The sequence below is a fragment of the Panthera tigris genome, chromosome C2, assembly GCF_018350195.1.
Source record: "Panthera tigris isolate Pti1 chromosome C2, P.tigris_Pti1_mat1.1, whole genome shotgun sequence".
Classification (NCBI taxonomy): domain Eukaryota; kingdom Metazoa; phylum Chordata; class Mammalia; order Carnivora; family Felidae; genus Panthera; species Panthera tigris.
In genome coordinates, this window is record NC_056668.1 from 5825187 (window position 1) to 5842210 (window position 17024).

Below are 17024 nucleotides of genomic sequence, written 5' to 3' on the forward strand. Positions count from 1 at the left end.
AAGTGAGCCCTGCCAGAGGCACAGCATGGGCCCCACCCCCAGCCGTCACCATGCCCCTCCCACCATACCTCACACCCACGCTCCCAGGCACAAGTGTGAGCACACGCAGGCACGCAGAGCCCTGTCTCTCCTCTTGCCACCGTTCTGCGCGCTCCAACTCGATCCTTGGTGAAGGAGCTGGCGCGGGGAGACGGGAAGGCCCTCAGTGGTACGTCGTGCCTTCCCCGAGCGCCCCGGGACGCTGAACGTGAGATTCGGCTTCTGTACCAGCTTCCCACCTGGCAAAGCTCCAACGACAGCAAGATTCAGTAGCTCAGGGCTCCTGCCATCTGGGGCCCCAAGGCCAGCATCCAACCCCCTGCTCTTGACCCTGTGGACCATCCTCTCCTCCCCGGCCGGGGAGCCCCTCCAGGGCGTGTGAAACCATTTACTTGCAAGGTCCTCAGGGGAAGATATGTGATAGCAGAGAAGCCAGACAGCTTCTCCAAATTGCAGGTCTTGGGAATGATCCTAGCAAGTAGCACATCACAGGGTGAGGAGCTCCGGGAGGTGGGGGAGACCAGAGGGCCACCTCTCCCCACGGAGCCACACGGGCGCAGAGAGAACGGCCGCAGCGGGGGCGGAAGTGGGAGCGTCCCCTTTGGAGTTGTGAAACGCACCTGCTGAGCACAGCTGAGTGACACACGCCAAATGCTGATGCACCACCCACCCCCTTCTCGTTCTCCCGGGTGAGTCATAATTCCCCTGGGAAGCTGCGGACCCTTTGACACTCCCATCAGAAGAGGAAAACGCACTCTCCAGGTATGGCAAAGAGCGGACGTCTCATTGCCGCAGAAAGCCTCCTCACGGAAGCACCGTGTTTCAGCTCCAACTCTTAAGGGATGGAGAACACAGACAGCTGCCCTGCAGTCACCTCTAGCTCTGGGTAACTTCCCAGGTTAATCTAAGGGGAGACAGGAAGCAGACACTTTAATCACGCTTCGTAACTCCATTTTATTACAACATCGAGGAAAACAGGTGCAGGAGGAACGATGCTAGAGATCAACAGAGATGAAGCCACTCACAGCTGCATTGTCTACACCTTCCTATCAGGGAATAAATATCACGGGTCTCTGTACATGCATTGCAGGTCGGGTGTGCATGTGTGTATCGTGTGCAGATGAATTCTCTCTAGGGTGATGTTCTTTTAACTTCTTTGACAGATGATGGTTGAATTCGGTGTCTTCTGGCAGACTAGGAGGGGGCTCTCCCGCTAGGACTGGGACCCAGCCTTTTTCTTCTGGAATTTTCTGAACTGAGACTGAATGGCCACCGCCGCGCGTTCTGTCTCTGGCGCATCCATGTCAATGTCAAATTCTTCTTGAACTTTCTTCTGCCCGTCTGTAACAACAGAAAACACAAGCATCAGGCGGTCACTGGGCTGAGAGCCGGAGGGCGGACAGCCGTCCGTCCACCGTGAAGCACACACCCACCACCCCCGCCCCACGCGCACGACCCCTGGTTTGCAAGGGCTCCTGATCCCCATCAGAGCCCAGAACGGGCTGTTGTCTGGCTGCCCCAACTCTACACCTGTCAGAGACCGCAAAACTCAAGAACACAGTCCCAACCTCTCCGACATTTTCTGTACCCGATCTTCTGGGTCTCGTGGCCGTATTTTACAGTGTTAAAAATATTAGCTGTGTTTTTACCGTTTCCTGATGCCTCACGGAGAAACAGTTTTAATAGTGCCACAGATATTGACCCAGTGGACGACTGACGTTCACAAGAGCTCCGGGTTAAAGTCACTGGGTTTCTGTGTATACTTGGATTGTCAGTGACATTGCTGATTGGATTAGGACTTTTGTCTTCATCATAGCTGCCAACGGATGACCGCATCTGACCTTCACAATTTGGCCACACTTCCACAGGTTTTACGTTTTGTTCCAAGGAGGTACACTTAGCGGTGTGTTTGCTATGCCAGAAGGCTTTAACTAATTCACACTGTAATGATCGCAGAAAATAGGATATAAGCCAAAGCAAAGTGAACACACAGGCTTTTGTGCTGAACATCAGCTGCCTTCTGGCCAAATATAAAAACGAATAAATAAAATCCTCCAGGTCATAAAAGGGAAGAATCTTTACAACTCCTTCAACCTGATGAAAGTTAATCACAATTGCCAAGGTAATTTTTAAATCTTTTTTTAATATTTATTTATTTTTGAGAGAGAGAGAAAGAGAGAGAGAGCACAAGTTGGGGAGGGGCAGAGAGATAGGAGGACAGAGGATATGAAGCGGGCTCCACACTGACAGCACAGAGCCCAACGTGGGGCTCGAACTCACGAACTGTGAGATCATGACCTGAGCCGAAGTCGGACACTCAACCGACCAGGTGCCCCAAGGCGTCTTTTTAAAAAATATACAGGCCTAGGGGCGCCTGGGTGGCCCAGTCGATTAAGCGTCCGACTTCGGCTCAGGTCCTGATCTCGAGGTCCATGAGTCCAAGCCCCGCGTCAGGCTCTGTGCTGACAGCTCGGAGCCTGGAGCTGCTTCGGATTCTGTGTCTCCCTCTCTCTCTCTGCCCCTCGCCTGCACATACTCTGTCTGTGTCTCAAAAATAAATAAAGCATTATTATATATATATATAAACAGGCCCTGGGCCCCACTCCAGACTCGGGGTTGCACTAGGAAGAGACCCTGGTGGCAAAACCAAGTCAAGTGCGTCAGTAGCCCTGGGGGAGGACCAGACAGCCCTACTTTATACAAGGCTCTCAGGTGGTTGTAAGATGCAGGCAAAGTTGAGACTCAACCACTCTGTCCACAGACGAAGTGCAGAATAAAGCCCTAGAGTTGGCTCGAGGCGGAAATGGGGACACGACCCACCCCACAACACCTCACTGCCACCTGGACTTGTACCTGGAGCCCAGCAGTGTGCTGGGCTCATCCAGCTTGGAATGGGAATGTCAGAGGCATTTGAGGAAGGAGAGAAAGCCCCAGCCAGGTAGCAGGGACAGGGTTCTATTCCTGACTTTGTCACCAGGCAGCCCGAGTTCATCCATTCACTCACTTCCTCTCTCCGCGACTTTGGATAATAATGTTCAGGCAGCACCCTGACAAAGTGGAGGATATGAGATTCCTTTCAAGTGAACCAGGTTTGTTCCCCCCTGCCTGCTCGTTCTCTCTCTTAGGTGGATGACAGACGGATAGATAGATAGATAGATAGATAAGTAATAGATAGATAATAGATATAGATAGATAGATAGATAGATAGATAGATAGATATAGTAGGTAGGTAGGTAGATAGATAGATGATAGATAATACATAGATAAGAATATAAATATACATGAGTTGCCCCTTATTTCAAGTGCATCTGGTTATGTGACATTTCCTTTGCAGACCCTTCAGCAGGTTCCTGTCAATTTTACCAGAGACTAAGCAGTTTCTGCTTAGATCCCTCCAGTCTCAACTCTATCTGGGAGGAGAGGCCACTGGCTTTGCAAGCCTTGCCAGACTGATTGGTCTGTGACCTCAATCAGTACAACTGTTTTCCTCGATCCCAGATTGGCTGCCGATGTCCACGACAGCAGGGAATGTGAAGAGCCCCAGTGTCCAGGGAATATTTGGGGGCCATCTTTTTCTAACCCACAAGAGCCCAGATGATACGGAGGCACACATGGGTTTGTCTTGTGCTGCATCGAGGAGCCATTCACATCTCAAAGGATGTTGCAGGAAATCTACTAAGATTAGGGCCTCCGGGCAGGGCAGGAGTTCCCTGAGGCTCATGTCAGGACCTTAAACGTGTTGCATTAACATTATCGCATGAGCCCGGGATGGGACAGTGTCTGGCAAACCTGAGCTGTGACCCGCTGCAGCTGACGTGCTCCCAGAAATGGACCCTCTGCACCAACCAGAGCAGTGATAACACCTTCAGCCCTAGGACTTGTCATAAGACGGCTCAGGTCCCCACATCCTCTTTCTCCTCAAGGATCCCCAGCATCTGGTGTGTGGTGATCACAAAGTGGGAGACCAGCTCTCCTTCAAGGGGACGTGGAAGGCCTTTCGGTCTTAAAACACTGCAACCTGAAGCCTTTGAACGGCCTGACTCATCCGTCCCCTTAACAATAATGAAGAAAACAGCAATATTATTTTTTGGCAAACGACAAAGGAAGGTGTGGAAAATGAGGTATATTTAGGAGCTGCACGAGACTGTGAAGATGGGCCATAAAAATAAATTTCACAATCTCATCTGAAACTAATATCTTCAGCCAAAAGTGATTTATACATTCCTCCCTCGTTGGGAAAATATTATAATGTTTAAAGAAGAAAGCATGACTATTTCAGGAATGGTTACTGAGTAGAGTCAAGCATCCCCTGGGGAAGGTCTGATACTCTTACTCCTTCCACCGAGATTTGTAAAGCGGGGGAGGGGGGCCCAGAATGCCGTGGGGAAGGAATAATTAGTTACATTTGGTGCCACAGGGTTCACTGCAAATGATGCAAATGATGCAAATGATCCGTGTGGTCCTAAGACTAGGAAGGCACAGCTCCGAGCGCCCCAGATTCAGCAGGAGCCGAGGGATGGTGGGGGGAGGGCGTCCGGAGGCACCACAGCCCTCAGGGCCTCTCCGCATCTGCAAGCCTCAAGCCCTGGAGAAACCGAGTCACGGAGCTGCTCCAGAAGGTCTCCTTCCCACCCTCCAGATGATGGGGACAGCAACAGGGTACAGGTGGCCGTGTGAGCGCCTCCCTTCCCCATCGCTCGGGGGCAGCACCAGGATCCTATTCTGCTGCTCAGAGAGAGGATTTGGTCCACGTCTGCGGGGGAGGTGGAGTCGGGGGGGGGAGGGGGGGACAGGAAGTGCCGACACACCCCAGCCCTGCACCCCACATTATGGCTCTTCACACGCAATCACTACCTTGTTCTTTCTCTCCTCCCTGCTTTGTGGTCCCTCGTCCTACGACAGCCTGAGCTCCATGAGGTCAGGGGCTTCATCCGCCTTGTTCCAGAAGCTCACACAGGGCCAGCACATAGTAGGTGTTCAGTTAGTGACCGCTGATTGCAAGTGAGTCTGGTAATGAAGAGGACAGGTCGCTGTCCGGGGCTGCCTCTATCTCAGGACTACACGAGTCGGTCGCCCTCAGCGGTAACCGTCTCCTCTCCACTTCTACCTGAACTCGAAAGGGGGGAGGCTGGGAGGCGCTACGGCAAAGCCTCCAGGGGGCCAGCTGAGGGGCACCGTCCACGGATGACTTGTGCACAAGTTGGAAAATGGGGCCACGTTGGAGCGACATGAGGAAGCATCGTTTGTGGGGGGTGGGGGCTTGCCGCAGGGAATGGTCAGGGCCTGGGCAGACAGAAGGACTCACAGGCATTCAGGGGTGAGCTCTGGGTGGGCTCTGTGCCTAGAACAGGGCCTGGCATCAGCGCCTGGCCAAAGAATAAAGGAAAAGCAGCCTCAGGCAGGCAGTGGCCTCCAGCCTTCTCTGGGCTAAGGCTGACTCCCTCCCAACCCCCAGGTCCTCCTGGTCCCGTGAGGCAGCTGCCGGAAGCAGGGGTCGTGGGTCCAGGTAGAGTGACTTGGGGGTATGTCCCACTGCTCTGTGACTCTCATGAAGGTTCATCGCCTCACTGGGCCTCGGTTTGCCCATCTCCGAAACGGGAGAGGTAAAATCATCTTTAAAAGCCACTGGCACCCGGCCACCGGTGTTCTGTGCAGGTCAAGGCCACGTTGCAAACTGAAGCGCTGGCCCAGTGAGTGGTGTTGAGCAGGACACGCCAGAGCTCAAAGCAGGTGGAGGGGGGTGTGGGCGGTCACATGGCTTTCCAGCCACCAGGCCCTGCACCCGCTCAGACCTTCAGTTGTTGGGGCCTCATGAGGAGGCGAAGGGAACGAATGCCTTCCAGCAGGGCCGGCCACGCGGCCATCACGTGCGTCTGAGCGGCGGCGCCGAGGGGTCAGGCCCTCCCCAGCCTCTTGGATGGCAGGAGGCGCTTGCTGGGCTTGTCGCCTCATGTCCTCGCTCGGCAGCGGAAGGCCCAGAGGCTGTACCAAAAGACAGGTGCAGCCCACACTCAGCTGATTAAACGTAAACCTGCAGTCCCCAGTCTCCGTCGCCAGGGGGCACTGCGGGCGCCCGCCCCCGTCGGCTCGGCTTCTCTCTCGGGAGGGACAGATCTAAATGGCAGCTGGCAAACGTGTGCCGTTCTCATCTCCAGGCCACCCTGCAGCCGTTCCCCGGATTCTTCCACGTGTCCCTTCATAAAGACGTGCGCCTGCTCCCCGCTGGGCCGGGTGGGCTCCCTGACATGCTTCTCTAGGATCCCACTGCCGGGAGCAGACAAAAAGGCATGGTGACACCCCACCCCCACCCCCGTCCCTGACAGCGGCTTTCCACCAGCCGGAGTGAGCAGTGTTTCCCCAGAACACTCTGTAACCTGCCCGCTGCTGCATGGTCGTTGTTATTCCTGCGCGTCTGGGGTTCTGGAATCTTAGCGTTTCTGTGCGTCCCTCTGTGAAGAAGTTCTGAGGCTGGCCGGGAGAACGGTCAAGAGGTTATTCATACCAATTAGCTGGTTTCATATAAAAAGCTAGTGGTGAGCAAGCAACTCCCCTGGGGAAGGGGAAGGAACCCAACTTTCTGACCATGTAGCTCACGAGCCCCCCCATAACTGCAATGTCCTGTGAGCCCAGGTGGGCCAGGAGCCACCCCCCCACCCCGCCCCCCGCCCCAGCCCCGCAGGTTTCACCCAGCTCTGCCAGCTCATTACCCAGCAGCCTTAGTCTCAAAGGTAAGGGTCCTGGGCCATTACTGTCTACTCTGTTATGCACCTTCTCTTCCCTTTACCCCCTCTCCAATCCGTGCGTCCACCCGTCTTCTCTCCCCCACTTCCCTCTCAGAGCAACGAGCACAGCGCAAAACAGTCCCAAACAACCGGACTTCTCTCCCTGGGCAGAAACCTCATCACACACCAAGACACGACACAGAGCCCAGCCGACGGCCAGCAACGTGAGCGATCACGCTCCCCCAGGCTCAGGAGCCTCGTGTTTCAGTGCTGCCGTGACCTCCCCTCCCCAGGAAACAACCCAGTGCTATTCAGATAGACTCTGCACTGCCGTGGATATCTCTTACGCTATTTTCCTGAAATATTGCCTTTTCCCTGCAGACACCGAGATAGGAAGTAGGCCTGCTATTTTGGATTTTATGATGCCATAAGAGAGACGGTCAGGTAGCCGTTCTTAAGACGTCATGGTAATAAGAGCCACTCTTCAGTGAGCATTAAACAGGTCCTCCCTCATAGATTTAAGTGGGTTTTCTTTTACAGATCATTTGATGGCAAATGTAAAATAGAGAATCATAAATATAAAGGGAAGGAGCTATACCAGTTCAAGACAATCCCGAATGAATATCGCCAAGTCTCTGCTGTTGCCATGAAAATCTGTCGAAGGGGAAAATGGGTTGACATACTATGATCCCGTTTTTGCGTGCATCTATTCTAACTTTTTTAATGTTCATTTGTTTTTGAGACACAGAGAGACAGAGCATGAGCAGGGGAGGGGCAGAGAGAGAGGGAGACACAGAATCCGAAGCAGGCTCCAGGCTCTGAGCCGTCAGCCCAGAGCCCGATGCGGGGCTCAAACTCACGGACCGCGAGATCGTGACCTGAACTGAAGTTGGACGCTTAACCGACTGAGCCACCCAGGCGCCCCAAATGTTCATTTATTTTTGAGTGCTAGACAGAGCATGAGCAGGGGAGGGGCAGAGACAGAGGGAGACACAGAATCCGAAGCGGGCTCCAGGCTCCGAGCTGTCAGCACAGAGCCCGACGCGGGGCTCGAACTCACGCACCGTGAGATCGTGACCTGAGCCGAAGTCTGACGCTTAACCGACTGAGCCCTCCAGGCGGCCCACGTGCATCTATTCTAGTAAATGCAGAACGAGCGCTAGAGTAAGTGGTCATCAAGTCAGGGCGACGGCCCATCAGCAGGTGCTTACTGAGCACCTGTGTTAGTCTGCAGGGTTGCTACAAAGTAGCCCAGACCACACAGCTTAGATGAGAGACGTTTGTTCTCACTCAGTTCTGGAAGCTGGAAGTCCAAGACGAACGTGTCAGCAGGCTTGGTTTTTCCTGAGACATCTCTCCTTGGCTGCCTACCGTGTCCTCTCATGGTCTGGTGTCTCTTCGCCTTCTTAGAAGGACACGGGTCAGACAGGGTAAAAAACCGCGTTTTAAAGTAATCACCGTGTTAACGTCCTCATCTCCAAATACAGCGTCATTCTGAGGCACTGGGGGTCAGGGCTTCTGCATATGAATCTGGGGGGACACAACTCAATCCAAAACACCAAACCTAACTTTGGGTTCTATAGGTTCTAAAGTAGCTTTGTATTCTTTCCCTTGGCTGGCTTCTGTCTTCTCAAGAGCTGCAGGAAATGTCCACTGTCCCCATTTTACGAAGGGGCAGTGACTATAACATGCCTCTCCCGAGATCACCTTGTGAGTGCTGGCGAAGGGCTGATTCGGAAGCCCAGTCTCGCTCCAAATCTTGTTTTTAATCTGCAGTGTTGGTTACTTTCAGATTCTTAGAGGCCAGGATGACAGCCGTTTGTACGGACCAGTTCATTTTGCTTAGGGGGAAAGAAAATCTTAAATGGTCCAACTTATACACATGATGCAGTCAACCAGTTTGCAAAATCTGCTTGTTTAGTGGGCAGTCCAGGGGGAATTTACACCGAATTTCATCATTCAGCAAAGGGTCTCAAATGCCTAGTGTGGGTCCATCACCGTTCCAGAGGCCGAGAGAAAGAGCAAAGAACCAGCCCCAAACCCTGCCGTCTTGGGGGAAGACAGAAAATAAGAAGGTAAATGCACAAATAGTAATGGAATTTCATAAATCCCAAGAATACAATGTGCGTGCGTGCATGTGTGTGTGTGTGTGTGTGTGTGTGTGTGTGTGTGTGTGTTACAAGGTCAGGTAAGGCGTCTGGGAAAGACACAGGGTTGGGGGAGGAGGCCTGTCCCCAAAAATAGCCTAAGACCCATCTGCCCGGGAGGGAGGGGCGGCAGGGGCCCTCGGCTGCCAAGAAACAACTCGTTTTGAAGAATTATTCCCCATCCGTGCATTTGCAATCTAAGTCGCAGACGTCAAATAATTAGCATAAATTCTTTAGAAATTATCAGACACGTAGTCATCCAGAGCATAACAGATCTATTCCTGGATCCTGTGACAGCCCAGGATCTGATTAAAAGTTTGAAATTCAGCATCGTTCAAAAATATATCACGCTAACCCCCATGCTGGATCGAAAGAACTCTTAAATACATTTGTTCCTGAGTTTATGATGATGTACAGTCATTGCCTAGAGGTACTAGCAATAAGTCGTGAACACGGGCTTGCACACGCACACACGCACACTCATTTACGTAGATATAACTCCCCGTACTTGAAGGGCTATTTTACAGAAACAAATTACCTCCTAAGTCCTAATCCTGTAGGTCAGAAATTTGCGCATAAGCAGTAAATTGGGATATAAGTGTCCTGAGTAGGAGTTTGCCTTAAGGAGATGCAGCTCAGAGCCTACTATAAAAGGACCTAGGTTTTAGCACACCATAAAGAAATAACAGCCACTTAACCTAAGTGTGCCTTGCAAATGGGGTATTAGAATACTAAGGTTTTTAGAATGCCCTACCTTCTTTCAAAGTATAATAGTAACTTGGAAAGAATTAACACCTGTCCATTGTGTTACCCTTGATGTACTTAAGCTAACTGATCCAGGGCGACTGTGGGCTCCCAGGGCCTCTCAGTGGGCTCTCCGCCCTCTCCCGGACGGGGGGCCACCTACCTATTGGTCACGGACAGCCAGTGTGGCTTCCTTCCGAAGGACACAAACCCAGGCCTTCGAGGCAGGGAGAGCAAAGAGACGAGCCAGAAAACCAAGCAAAGATTGGAAACTGTATCCCTCAAGCTTCAAGCTGAATCAAACTCCTACCCAGAGAACAAAGCACCTGGCGTTAGGGAAGGGTAACGTACTCCCCTCCCAAAAATAATAAAGATAAATTTGTACCCCTAGTTCAAACAAATGCTAGCATCAAACATCCATCTTATGAAATGACAATTAAAAAAAACAACAACAATGACAGCATGTTCTTTCAAAAGCTGGGGGGAAAGCCAGTTCGTCCCGAGTTAGAGCAGCTCCCCCCACACCGTGGCTGGGCGGGAGCATGGAACCCCAGCAAGCCGGGGCCGGAGCTCTGAGCTCCAAGCCGTTTCTCGTTCCTGCCCACTGGCTCAGGATTTATTGAACAGGGGCCACTGGTGCGGAGAATTGCAATTTTCCAGGTCTTGGCTAAGCAGCGGAGATTAATGAGCAAGGGCAAGGTCAGGCATTAGCAGCAGCCGGAGAGGGGGCTTTCTGCATCTGTTGTGTTCTCACGCGGGATAAACACCCATTTCCCACTTCTTCCAACTTTCCACACTACGTTAGCACCTTTTTGGTACTTACAGCTTTTTCTCCAAGACCGGGAAATTCTCTCTTGTCCTAAAATAGAGGCATTCAGAAACCCACAGTCTCCATTATTCAAAATGGGCTGTTGTTAATGCAAAGCCTAATTTGGCCGGCTGAAAATGACAGCCTCGGCTTCAGTTACGCGGCTGCCCCGGCCCCTACCTCCATACGCCCTGCTTATATAAGATGACTACCCGGCCGGGGCATTTAAGTAATCACATGGGTGCCCATATGTGCTGCTGAGATCAAATTTTCTCCAAAACCCATTAAGCCTACGAGGAGCACAACAAGAAGATATAAATATCACTGAAAACACTAACTTTTCTACTGGAAAGGCAAAATCGTTCCCCGTTGTATTAGTCGGCTGGGGCTGCGTAACAAAGTAATACAGGCTGGGAGCCTAAACGATACAAATGCATTTGCTCACAACCTGGAGGCTGGAGGTCCGAGACTGAGGTGCCTGCAAGGTTTTGTTCCTCTAAAGCCCCTTTCCTGGGCATGCCGACCACACCTACTCCCCCTGTCCTCACATGGTCACCCCTCTGTGTGCGTCTGTGTCCTGATCTCTTCTTATAAGAACACCAGTCGTGTTCTTAATTAGTTGTGACCTTAATTCTCTCTTTAAAGATGCTGTCTCCAAATACAGTCACGTTCTGAAGTACCAGGGGTCAGGGCTTCATCATATGAATTGGGGGGGGGGGTGGGGTGCACCATTTGGGGGGTGGGGGACACCAGCCCATAGCACTAGACAAAATGCCTACATTTTCTAGGGGGAAAAAAATGAAGACAGGCGATGAGGTATGATGAGAGAGCTATACCGGGGAGAGCTCAAACTCCAATTCCAACTGATTGAAGAATGTGGCCAGATTGGCCTTGCTGAGGTTCAAATGCTCCCCCCGTGTTTGAAACGGGGACGAGGAGGAATTGAGACTTGGTGGCCTCTCAAGATGTTTAGAGGGACAAGGAGAAAGTGTGCACAGGCCTGCTTGGTGATGTATAAAGAACATTATAAGTGCAGGGCTCCTGCACGCAGACTGGCTCCCCCAATACCCTCTCCTCCCACCCACCCCCTCCAGCACAGATGCTGAGAAGCTGGAAGAAATCCATTCCCAGATGGCCCGGAAGTAGGATTCCGCCCCCCCCCCCCTCCCCAGGCTTAGGGCCAGGAGGCAGGTGCAATGTGTCAGGCTCTGAGAAGGCAGAAGTGAGCCCTGGGGGGTTGGCAAACAAACCCAGAAAGCCCCCACAGCTGGTAAGCACAGAGGCAGAGGCTTCGGGTTTCTCCGGGGCAGCCACAGGGACATCGGCTGGCCTGTGTCTACGCCCCAGTGAGGCTTCTGCCGGAAAAACTTGCATGCGGTTGGGTGTTTCTGGATGCACTGTTCTGGCTGTGCGTGGGACGGCCTGGGGTCTCTGCTGCTCAGAAATGCCGTAAGGCGCTGATACCCTGTAATAAGCCCCTTCTACTGAATCTACGAGTGTATTCTATTCTCTGTGCCATCGTCTGCTGTGAGCACCCCTAGTTCACATGGGGGCAGGGAAAGGATGGGGGCGTTCTGTAAGGGGGTCACCCCCTGTGTGTTTAGGGATCGGAGAGCAGGCTTTCATTTCATTCGCATAGGAAACTTTTTAGTGCTTACTGGAGAATCGCCTGAATAAAGTGGGCAAATGAGAGCCCTTTAGGATAACACAGGAAGTGTCTCTTTCCTCTTCTGAGCACGTGCGAAGAATGACAATTCCTTCCCAGGAAACAGCAGCTAACTTCCCTAACAGCAACCCCCTCAGAAAAGCCACAGTTTGCCTTCCTTCACATGCTGACAAAGAAAAATGACTTCAGGCAGGTTGGGAGGACGGAGAACAAACGAGCCATCCATCACCTTAGACCAGCCCTCCAAGCAAGCCAGCCAGATAGGTAAGTGCTCGAGAAACTCCGTGAGCAGAAATGTATCGTGGCCGAGTCTGCTCCTGGCCTCCACCTGTCCCCTTTTCCTTAGTTCTCAACCCCTGATTTAAAGCTGAGTACATAATTACCCAGAACTAGGTTTCCAGCCTCCTTGCTGTTGGGTGTGGCCATTCAGCTAAGTTCTGGCTGACGTGACGTGGGTAGGAAAACAGAAATCTCCTTTAGAGAAAGCTGACAGTCTTTGCCCTTTTCTCTTATTCCTATCTGCTTTCTGCTAGCTGGAATGCAGATGCAATGGCTAGTGCTCAAGCAGCCACGTGGGGCCCTGAATTAAGAGTCTTCTGCTGAGAATGGCAAAAAGTAATACAAATGTTTGATGCTCCTTGAAACTGCACTGACTGCCCTCAAGTACATACCTTTTATATGAGATCGAAATAAACTTTATTATTTAAGCTGTTGCTGTTTTAGGATTTCAGCTTCTTGTAGATGAACCTTATCTACTTACACATATATTATAAAAGCACATAATCATTTGAATTCATTTCAGGCTGATAACATAAACTCAAATATATATCACTGTGCATGGTATGGCTATATTTTTCCCCTTAACTATATGCTTTTTCTTCTGATGTGTACATCTGTCCAATTTCTGATATGGATAGCCATTCCTTTACAGCACTTAATACTTTTTAAACCTCAGGATTCGGGGCGCCTGGGTGGCTCAGTCGGTGAAGTGTCCAACTTCAGCTCAGGTCATAATCTCATGGTTCATGAGCTGAAGCCCTGCATCAGGCTCTGCGCTGACAGTGCAGAGCCTGCTTGGAATTCTCTCCCCCCCCCCCCCACTCATGCTTTCTCTCTTTCAAAATAAATGAACTTTAAAAACCAAATAAACAAATAAAACCTCAGGATTTTTACAGAAATATGTCTCTATTTGGCAACTTTTGCCAACCATTACTCACAGGCTTTCTTACTTTATGGCTTGTGCCTTCCCCTTTCAGCTTGTGAAAGTATGCAACTTGAAATGCTTGAACAGATAGGAAAGGAACGTGAGTTTTCCTTACTCAGGGTTTAGCCGACACCCTTCATTCTGCTCCGGGCCCATTTTTTCTTCTTTCGGAGCTTTGGGATATTAGTGGTTTTTCCTTTCCTTTATATTACCTGGTTTTACCATTTCAGAAGGGTGGGATCTTGTTGGGATCGTTTGCCCCTAGCTGCTACGCTTCCAAGTTTTAAAGGATTAAATTCTGAAGATGTCAGCACCATGGAGAATTTTACAAAGGTCTCCAGGCTTAAATCGAAAGAAAATGCAATCATAATTACAGGACATCTTCAAGAAGCCTCAGAGAAGCAGCTCACCTCATTAATTTAGAAACCTGACTTGAGCGCATTGAGTGTGCTGACTCCCCTCGCCCGTCATTCCAGAGGAGTTGCCTTTGGAGAGAAAGAAGGGGCTAAGCCAGATGGATCGCCTTCCAGACTCAGTGAGGCTCAAAGAGGTCTATGGACCAGACGAGCCCCAGGCTTACGGAGCAGCAGTGAGGACAGAAAGAACATTCCATGCACACCGGAAAGAGACCGACATTGCATTCAGACTTTGCACTGTGGGTCTCTTTTCCTCCCCTTTGCACCACCAGGTGCTGCCTGGTGAGGGATGCCTTCCTCCAGCCGTGCGCCAGCAGCTGGCTTCGGCCCTGGCAGACGTAGCTCTGTTCTTCCTGGACCCCCACGGGCTGCACCGTCTCACTGGACACATTCCCATCCTGGCTCTCGGCCCTGCGTCTCTAATCTGGGTGGACAGGCGTTCTCCTGCGTGGATTTTCAGGGATTGCAAGCTTCCTTAGATGCACAGGACTCTTGGGCAGATGCGTCCGCTGCGTGTCCAGAATTTGACTTTGGGGGCGACGCTCCAGACGGCAGCTCGGAAGGGGGTCTGGGAAGCACAGCCAGAGTCAGGTGCAGTCAAGCCACTTCCCACCGCCGCTGCTTAAAGTCTCAAACTTGAGGCTGCCGCCAACCTTGACTCCCCATCTGGTCACACATCATGCACCTCACTTCACTCTGCACCTCTCGTTCACGGCGAGAAGGAGAAAAGCGGGATTAGACGCGACTATCCGTGCCCCCGACTTCCCGTATTTTAAATACCCTTCACACGTCCTGAATGTGACCACGCGTTCCACGTAGGAATACCCTACGCACAGGGATGGCATTTGCACTGGGGTGTGACCCTCTCTTGTAAGTGTGTGTAAACGAAGATGGGCGCTTGGTTCCAGGAAACGCCCGTAGTGGATTTAAACTCCTTGCACGCTGGTGTCCTGCCCCCACAAGCCTGTTCTTCCACATTCCTCTACGTATGTTTGACACGTCGCTTCTATTTGCCTTTTTTTAATGACACTTGTCTTAAGAGTTCATGGCCGAGTACTTGCTGATTTGGCGGAAACAGCTTTTCAGAGGTGAGTCACTTTAAGCTTTGGATTTGTTATTCTCCTTACCGGGAAGATGGGCTCACATATTGGTAAAAAGAGAATAAAATCAAATATCCAAGAAGGAATGAGGTTGTGCGGTCTGGACCAAGCAGGTGAACCACATGTGGTACCCAGACTCGGAAGGACTAGCCAACAGGAGAGCTTCGGTTTGAGTTTTAAGCGTTGTTTAATAACAATGTTCTGACAACTCATCTCAAGAAGAAATGGAATTAGAAGTGAGTCCCCAGGTAGTGGTGAAGTTCTGAGGCTCCAGGCGTCTCCCCTACTGGTTTAGGTGGGCAAGCGCCTGGGAAAAATTCAGACGTGCACTGTGCTTTGGTCCAACAAGCCATCACCACTGTTTAATCAAGGCTTTTATTTTAATGTTTACTTTTGACAGAGAGAGAGAGAAAGAGCATGAGCGGGGGAGGGGCAGAGAGGGGGGGAGACACAGAATCCAAAGCAGGCTCGAGGCTCTGAGCTGTCGCACAGAGCCCGACGCGGGGCTCGAACTCACAGACTGCGAAGTCATGACCTGAGCCGAAGTCGGACGCTCAACCAACTGAGCCACCCAGGCGCCCCTACTCAAGGCTTTTTATGTGACATTGGGACAGGACAGTCATCAAAGTCCCCTCCCTGCCAAGCAGAAGTCCTTACGGACCAAAAGTAAAGCAGAGTATTTTTATTTCAAGATTTCCAGAAACAGAGAAATTTCCAGTGTCTGGCAACATGATCCAAACTTACTCAGTTTCTAAAGAGCTTTAAAAAAAATAAAAAATTAAAAAAATTAAAAATTAAAAAATTAAAAATAAAATTAAAAAAAATCATTTTTCAAAGGACCGGCATTCAAATGACATCCCTTGAAGTACTCTGATTATCGACACAGGTAATAGAAGCATTTCTGTCTAGATCAAAAATTTAAGCAGTGATAAAATCTCCATTTTTAGTTCTAGTAGCTCAAGGGAACATTAATGCAGGCTGATATCACGGAACTGATACGGGAAACCAATTTAGGCAGAACATTAGGGGAAAATGTCTAACATCAGTCTGGCCGAGGACGGGAGTGTTCCCGGGAGCTGTGGCATCTGATCTCTCACTAAAGTCATTGCAAGCTGAACTGAGGAAATAACACACCGGGGATATATTTTGCCAGCTGTGGATGGCCAGGGTGACCTAACAGGCTGCTCCCATCCCAGATATGTAATTGGCAAGGTTTTATGGTTTTGTTCAGCTTTGAGGTGTGTGAACAGAATGAGACTGCACACTTTATCGGCAGGTGGCTGGCCACGTCTTTTAAGACACTATTCTAACCTTCCACCGGCTAATCTCGCTCATAATTTCTAGATCATAGCTCAACTCCTCCACGCATGGCTGTCCTTTAAAGTGTCAGTGGGGGGCGCCCTGGGGGGCTCAGTCAGTTGAGCGTCCGACTTCGGCTCAGGTCATGATCTCGCGGTCCGTGGGTTCGAGCCCCGCGTCGGGCTCTGTGCTGACAGCTCAGAGCCTGGACCCCGCTTCGGATCCTGTGTCCCCCCTCTCTCTCCACCCCGCCCCTGCTTGTGCTCTGTCTCTCTCTGTCTTTCAAAAATGAATAAACATAAAAAAAAAATTTTTTTTAAATAAAGTGTCAGTGGGCTGGGTTTATGGAAAATGCCAGTGAGACATTTTTCAACACGTAGCTGCAACTCCATATACAAGTTGCCAGGATCTGGGGGGATACTCGTCGGCAAGCCGGTGCACGATTCCAGTAATGTGTGGCACCGGGCGGCATTGCCTAAACCCACAAGTGAAATGGTTACAAAGGTTCAAGAGAAAACTGGCATACTTTCTGGCTACAACATCGCGTACACAGTTTAATTTCAGGGGTAGCAGGAAGGCTGACAGCAACTGCTTTATGTGCCCAGGTGTGCCCATTTAGCCCTAGGAGGCCACCCACTTCTTTTGTATCCCTGCGATGAGTGCACCCTTGCCGTCTACACCTGCCCGCACCAGGAGGCTAGTCACTGGTCATGCAGCCTAACTACAAACCCGAATGCACGCCGTGGAAATGTCCCAGGAAACAAGCCCTCTTTGTGTGTTCTGCAGAGAGCCATGTGGCACTGCGGTCCGTCCAAATCAAAGAACAAATTCTCCCATTTTGTGCAAATGGTTACATAGTTGCTATCACATGTTCACAGC

At 50.9% G+C, this 17024-nt stretch overlaps 1 protein-coding gene across 1 annotated transcript in view; it reads right to left on the reverse strand.

Moving 5' to 3' along the window:
• Positions 1-979: 979 nt before the first annotated feature.
• The window catches only part of PCP4 (Purkinje cell protein 4), a 60808-nt gene continuing 44763 nt past the window's right edge, over positions 980-17024 (reverse strand). Inside the window, exon 3 of the mRNA XM_007090476.3 lies at positions 980-1380. Coding sequence (XP_007090538.1) covers positions 1253-1380 — 128 coding nt within the window. The 3' untranslated portion in view covers positions 980-1252. The remainder of the gene's footprint in view (positions 1381-17024) is intronic.